General features: G+C 42.9%; 1 protein-coding gene across 2 annotated transcripts in view; it reads left to right on the forward strand.

Moving 5' to 3' along the window:
* Fxn (frataxin) overlaps nt 1-6,391 on the forward strand; it is a 33,501-nt gene extending 27,110 nt beyond the window's left edge. For both annotated transcript variants that reach the window (XM_029555648.1, XM_008852284.2), the window contains one exon: nt 6,189-6,391. In XM_029555648.1, coding sequence (XP_029411508.1) covers nt 6,189-6,339 — 151 coding nt within the window. In that variant the 3' untranslated portion in view covers nt 6,340-6,391. The remainder of the gene's footprint in view (nt 1-6,188) is intronic.
* Nucleotides 6,392-7,245: the final 854 nt, after the last annotated feature.

The following is a 7,245-nucleotide window of genomic DNA, read 5'->3' on the forward strand; positions in this document are numbered from 1 at the left end:
AATCATTATATATCTGATTATTACTAGTCACAGTTACTTTCTGAGCTCCTTGGCATCTGAGCATGGATATAAAGTCAATAGGTAGATTTCAATGGTAATGTTTCTCATATCTACTGATTATTAAGGAGCAAATTTTTTATGCTTTGAAGAATTTTTTTTTTATTTAATAACCACATGATTAGAAGAAGCATTTCATTACAGTTTTAACATATTCAGTAACACTCCAGATCAAGGATACATCTCTTTCAAAATTGGCTGTAAATTTTTAGGTTCATAGTTGAATTGATACCTTTATACAATATTGAACTTAGTGTAAACCCTGTAAGACATAAAATTGAATGAGTTTTTACCCTTTAAAGAAGAGCTCCATTTCATTTTAAAATATGCTGTTTCCTACATTTTTAATGCTACTAACACTTAAATGTTTGCATGTGTCTTTAATCTCTATGTATCTGATGATTACTAGTCACAGTCAGTTACACTCGGGTCCTTAGGATCCTGAGTATGGATATAAAGTCATCAGTCATGAAACATTATCAGATTTCACTGGTAATGTTTCTCACCTCTACTATTTAACATGAAGGAAATTTTTATGCTTCCTCCTCAAATATGTCTTTTTTTTTTTTTTTGTTTTTTGGAGACAAGTTCTCCTGTTAGCCCCAGCTGTCCTGAAACTCACTATGTAGACCAGGCTGGCCTCGAACTCACAAAGACCCCCCTGCCTCTGCCTCCCAAGTGCTGGGATTAAAGGCATGCGCCACCACGCCCAGCCTATAAGTCCTTTTTTTTTAATTTGTTGATTTTTCTGTGTGTATATCATACAGACCATCCCACACAATCTTATTCATCTATTCGTCTATTACCCCCTTCCCAAATGGCACCCTCCCATAGCCTCCCCCCTCCCACATACTCTGTCATCCCTGTTACTGTCCACTGTGTTGTCAACACCCCCAGCCATTCTCCAGTGCTTGTCCGTCTGCTGAATCTAATCAACCTATCTAGAGATCTTTGTTTTAGGAACATCAGCCGTTCCTCATCTAGCAGCAGTCAGTTGTCAATATTCCTTTAGATCAAACTGGGGTCTGCTGTTCATTTTCCCAGTTCTGTGCTGGGTTACTGTCTGGGAGTCTCTTGTACCACCTTGGCCAATAAAACTCGAAGGTATCTCCTGTCTGGCATTGTTTCTTGTTGTATAGCCTTTAGCTATACATATAGACTCTTAAAAATTATATTGGCCCAATTAATCTTTGGTTATACTTTCCTTTTGTGTGTTTAAGACCCTACAGTTGGCCCAGATAAAACAATTTATTTTTACTCTTCAGGTCGTTTGAGGATCTGTTCCTCAGGGATAACATTCGCTTTCCTAGAGCCCCTGGCTCCTTTCTTTTACCAGTTCCATCTATGTGAAGATAAGTCAAAGGTCTTACTCGCTCATGGCTGGCTTCGCTTGGAAGCATGGAGGAAATGTTTCTTCTGTGTTGACCCTCCTCTTTGTAGACTGGTCACTGGTTCAGGTCCATCTGGTGGGGTCTCCATGGCCTCCTTGCTCAGGAGGACAGGTGACTCACCACAGTTATAGGACATTTTGAGAAATGCTCATAGTCCCCTGGAACTTATTCAACCTAGGGGGGCAAGGAGCAAAAATTGTCCTTTATGTCCCCCTGACCAAATTAGTATAGGCCTCAAAGTATGGCTGTTAAACATCCAAGAAGGTTAGTTCCACCAGTCTTATATTTTTAATTACTCATATGCCATGTAGATAGAGCTTGGGCAAAGACCAAATGCTCTCAGATAAACCTTGAGTAGGCATGTATTACATTCTTTGATCTGGTTGTATGTATAATTTGTCAGCAGGTTGTTGGACTAATATGGTTCCCTCTGGTTTTCTAAAACTAGCTAGGCATTGTTTATCTCTCACATTGTCTAACCCTTCCATCATGGTTTCTCCATTTAAGGTGCCCCTGTTTTTTCCATTTCTCCCTTAATAATACCTGGGAACGGCATTTTTATCTTACATATATGAGTGTTGTGTGTGCATGTGTGTAAGTGCACAAAGGGCATGTGATACCTGCAGAGATCAGAAGAGGGTGACAGATCCCCTGGAACTGGAGTTACTGATGGTTGTGAGCCACCATGTGGGTGTTGGGAACTGAACCCAGGACCTCTACAAGAGCAACCAGTACTCTTAACCCCTAAGCCATCTCTCCAACCCCAAAGTAATTTAAACTTTAAGCCCTGGTTTGTTTTGCGGCCTCAGTAATGTATCGGCAGAGTTGGGTTCAGACACTAGAAGTGGGCAGCAGCAGCTCCATGGCCCCCATCCTCCCACCTGCCCCACTGATAGGCTTGCAGTGTAAACAACAGCAAATTGCACTGCAGGCAGCCTACCTCTCAAAGCTAAGAACTTAGAGGCTGAGTGTATGGCTGCTGCTGGAGTAGTTCTGGAAAAGGCAGAGAGATGCCCAGAGAGCCTTCACACTACCCTGGGTTGGATTCCCAATTCTACAACAAACAAACAAGCAAACAAAACCTTAAGGGTGGGTGTTAGAGAGATGGCTCAGCAGTTAAGAGCACTTGCTACTCAGTCTTGAAAACCAGAGTTCAGATCCCAATACCCACATCAGGGGGCTCACAGATGCCTGTAACTCTAGCTTCAAGGAATCCAAAATCTTCCTTTGCCCTCCACATGCACACACACATATAATAAATAATAAATAAATAAATCTTTTTTTAAAAACCCTATTTGGAAGCATATATGAGGGAGTATAAGTGAACTTTTTCTTTTTGGCAAAGTCTCACTATGTAGCTCAGGCTGTCCTGGAACTTGCTGTGTAAACCAAGCTGGCCTGGAAATCACAGAGATCCCCTTGCCTCTGCCTCCCGAGTTCTGGGATTAAAGATATGCACCACCACACCTGGCAAGTAAACTCTTTTAACTTGTAATTTATATGATAGATTTGAGGGAGGGGTGTCTGCTGAGTAACCCAGAAGAGGGTGTTGGATCCCCTGGAACTTGAGTTACAGACTGTTGTGAGCTACCATGTGGGTGCTGGGAACCAAACTCCAGCCCTCTGCAGGAGCACATACTCTTAACTACTCAGCCATCTTTCTAGCCCTAAGAAAGTATTTTCATATTTTTCCAGAATATCTTTCATAGGCCCATGATTCTGATTTTTCATTTCAGTAGACCACTTCTGAGGTCCTGTGGCATTAGCATTTCCTAACCCACCCCAATAGGTTATAGGGTAGGGTAAAGAAGAGCTATGAGGGACACCTGGGCCCCAGCACCAGGGCTCAGAGCCCCGGGCAATGTGGAAGGGTCTGGGTGTTGCTCAAACTCTTGTCTAGTTACCTGATAGCTGGGCTTGGGGTAGAACCAAAGAACGTTATTTGGTTTCCTCTGGATTTTTTTTATTTGGCCCAAATGGTTTGTGTTCTGCATTTGACAGAAGGCCAGTCCACTGACTTATTCGTTCCTTTTATCTGTGTTGTTGGGCACATGTTTAAACTCCAGCACTTGTTTAGCAATAATGGTACCTGCCATACTTGTAATAGCCTCAGAAGATGCTTCACATCCCTTCCCTCCACTCCCAGAAAACTCCCCCAAACTCAGCCTTTTGTCTTTTGTGTTTTGTGATGCTGATGATCTAACAGGGACTTGAGCTTGCTGGGACCAAGCAAGCACTGTACCATTGAGCTATAACCTGGCTCTTCCAGCTGTCTCTGGAACTGCTCTCTTGAGTGTTCTAGGTGGGCCCTTGGATGGCTCTATGTTATCTTCATCAAGATGTTATCATATACTATCCTCATCAGTTGCTGTGCCTACCTTATCCTCTAGGCCCTGAGGAGGTAGAATGTGGGACACAGGTCTGTACATCTGGTATAACAAGTCACAACAAGAATCAGCTAGAGATTTTCCCATAGTACAGTGTATTAGTCAGCTTCAAATTACTATAATGAAATACTTACAGAAATTTTAAAAGGAAAAGGCTTATTTATCTCATTGTTTTTGAAATTCAAGGTCCACGATTGAGGAGGGGCTGAGAGAGACATTGGTTTGGCCTGTTTTAAGAATGGCACATCTTGGTGGGAGCATATGGAGGGGCAATGCCCTGTCTCAAGCCAGGAAGCAGAGAGATTGAGCAGGGTTCTACATTCCCTTATGTAGACACACCCCAGTGACCCAAGGACCTCCCACTAGGCCACTCCCTTTTTATTTTTTATTTTTTATTATTTATTTATTTTTTATTATTTATTTTTTTTATTTTTTTATTTTATGCATATGAGTGTATTGCTTGCATGTGTGCAAGTGCACCCATGTCATGCAGTGCTTGCAGAGGTCAGAAGAGGTTGTCGGATCCCCTGAAACTAGAGTTATGGACAGTTGTTAGCTACCATGTGGGTGCTGGGAGTCAAACCCTGGTGGTCCTCTGTAAGAGCAGTCTGTGCTCTTAACTGCTGAGCCATCTCTCCAGCCCCTAGGCTGCTCCTCTTAAAGGGCCTTACTACCTCCCAATACTGCCACCCTGAGGACCAGTTTTATGTATGAACTGGGGTTGGGGGCTCATCCAGACTCTGTACAGCATTCCCAAAGTGAAGTAGGTGTGCCATTTTTGTTGACTAAATGAGGTGAATGAACTAGCCCATCAGGCTCTGAATGTCTTAGATTTAAATTTTCATAAAGAAAAACACTTTTTAGCCAGGAATAGTAGAAAATGCCTGTAATCCTTGTACTTAGGACATAGAAACAGGAAGATCAGGTGTTCAAAGTCATCCTTGGCTACATAGTGAGCTGAAGGCTAGTCCATAGTACTTGAGTCCTATAGAAGGAAGGAAGAGACAGATGGAGGGAGGGAGGAAGGGAGGGAAATTTTCAGTAATAGCACAGGTGGTAGCTAGGGCTGGGAGAGGGAAGGGTGACTGGTTAGTAGGTACTGGGACTCCTTTTGGGGTGATAGGACTGTTTGGATCTAGAAAGAGTTAGTGATCACACCACATCCTGAAACTACTGAATGCTACTGAGTTGTTCTTTCTAAGGTTTGTGTTGTATAATTTTGCCCTGTAATTAGTAATAGTGTAGGTAGGACACAAACCACATCCATAGTACAAAATGGCCATCATTTTCCAAACAGTGCTGTAAGATAGCAGGTGTCATAAGAGGTAGGAAAAGCAAGAGATCTGAGGGTGATGCATGGAGACTCACGGGGCCAAATGTTCTATGAAGTTTTCCAGAGAACAGATTGTCTAATTGCCCTTAGGAAGATGCCTACTGAAGAAATCAAAGATACGCCTTGCTGAGTATCACTCACTGTAAAACTGTACTGGGTCCAATGTCTGGGTGGCACTCAGCCTTTGTGGAATCTGTTAGCTTTCCATTGCCTGAGAAAGTCAGCTTGAAAGGAGGAATCATTTATTTTGACTCACAGTGTCAGAGGTTATAGTCCATGTTTAGATTGCCCTGTTGCTTTTCGGTGTGTGGCAAGGTGGAATGTCATAGCAGGGAGTGTGTTCGGAAGAAAGCTGCTCATCTCATGTCAGCTGGGAAGCAGAGAGAAGGGCCAGGCTCCCAGGATCCCATTCCAGGGTACACTACCAGTGACCTAACATTCTATCACTGAGCCACTCCCCCTAACATTTCTACTACCTCCAATAGGGCCACAGGCTAGTAACTAAGCCTTTAACCATGGGCCCACGGAGATATTTAAAATCAATCCAGCCAAGTTTACTGGCTCTAATCGCAGCACTCAGGAGGCTAAGGCAGGAGGATTGCTACAAGTTCAAGACCAGTCTGGGCTACACAGTGAATTCCAGAACAGCCTGGGAACTTTTAACTTTTTATTTGTTTATTTTTATTTTATGTGTATGAGCGGTATACCTGCATATATGGAAGTGCACCTATGTCATGCAATGCCTTTGGAAGCCAGAAAAAGGCCATCAGATACCCTGGAACAAGAGTTACAGATGGTTGTTCGCCATGTGGGTGCTGGGATTTGAACCCAGGTTCTCTGCAAGAGTAGCCAGTGTTCTTAGCCACTGAGCCATCTCTCAAGCCCCTAAGACCCTATCTTAAAATAAATAAATAAATAAATAAATAAATAAATAAATAAATAATAAATAAATAAGATTCAATCCAAACACAGTGGTTCTCTTGATGAGGGTTCTTACCATGCATTTGTTGTGTCTTCCAGTGGTCCTAAGCGCTATGACTGGACTGGGAAGAACTGGGTTTACTCTCACGATGGTGTGTCACTGCATGAGCTGTTGGCCAGGGAGCTGACTGAAGCCTTAAACACCAAATTGGACTTGTCTTCCTTGGCCTGTTCCGGAAAAGGCACTTGACGGCCTGACCAATTCAAAGACATTAAAGCTGTCAGGCCAAGACCCCAGCTTCCTTCTGCAGTGGAGCGTCTGTTTTTTTTTCCATTCCTGCTTTTGAGAACAGTTACATTGTGTGTGACAGCTCTGTGAAAAGACTGTGTCACCTCCTACCCCACCTCCAGAGCTGACTTTTCATTTCTATAGAGGTTTGTTAAGATTGTCTAGTTTTCTCCTCCACAAGACCCCTGATCTCATAGAATGTCTTATACTATACCTGAATAGCGTAGCTGCCTTACAAAAAAGGAAAAGTTCATTAGAAACTAAGAGTTCCCACTCTTCATTGTTTGAAGGATTTACTGAAGACCTCTATGAAGAGCAACTGTTGTCTGAAGGAGACATGCTAAGAAGTAGCTTGTAAATATCCCCAGGATTCCTCTGTAGACTTCCAAGCCCTTTAGCAGTGAAGTATCTAAAGAAACAATCAGCAGACTGTCCCTGCTCGTGATTTATGATGGCAGAGTGTGGCCTACACTGGGTTATCATGAAGGCTGGCTGCTTTTGCTTCCATGTTCTCATAGATATATTTAAAGGTCATGATAGAATCAGCTACAACATGGACCTGAGAATGTTTTTAAAAAAATTGGACTAGAGGAGCTGGAGAGATAGCGGTTAAGAGCACTGACTGCTCTTGCAGAGGACTTAGGTTCGATTCCCAGCACCCACATGGTGCTATGAACTAGCCTTAACTCCAGTTCCAGGGGAATCTGAGGCCCTCTTCTGACCTCTGTGGCACTGCAGGACACGGGTGCACTCACATGCAGGCAATACACTCCTACACAAAATAAAATATAATAAAAACAAAATATTAAGGGGCTGGAGAGATGGTTCAGTGGTTAAGAACACTGACTGTTCTTGCAGAAGACCTGG

Source organism: Nannospalax galili, unplaced genomic scaffold, assembly GCF_000622305.1.
Source record: "Nannospalax galili isolate Female #2095 unplaced genomic scaffold, S.galili_v1.0 scaffold1486, whole genome shotgun sequence".
NCBI lineage: Eukaryota > Metazoa > Chordata > Mammalia > Rodentia > Spalacidae > Nannospalax > Nannospalax galili.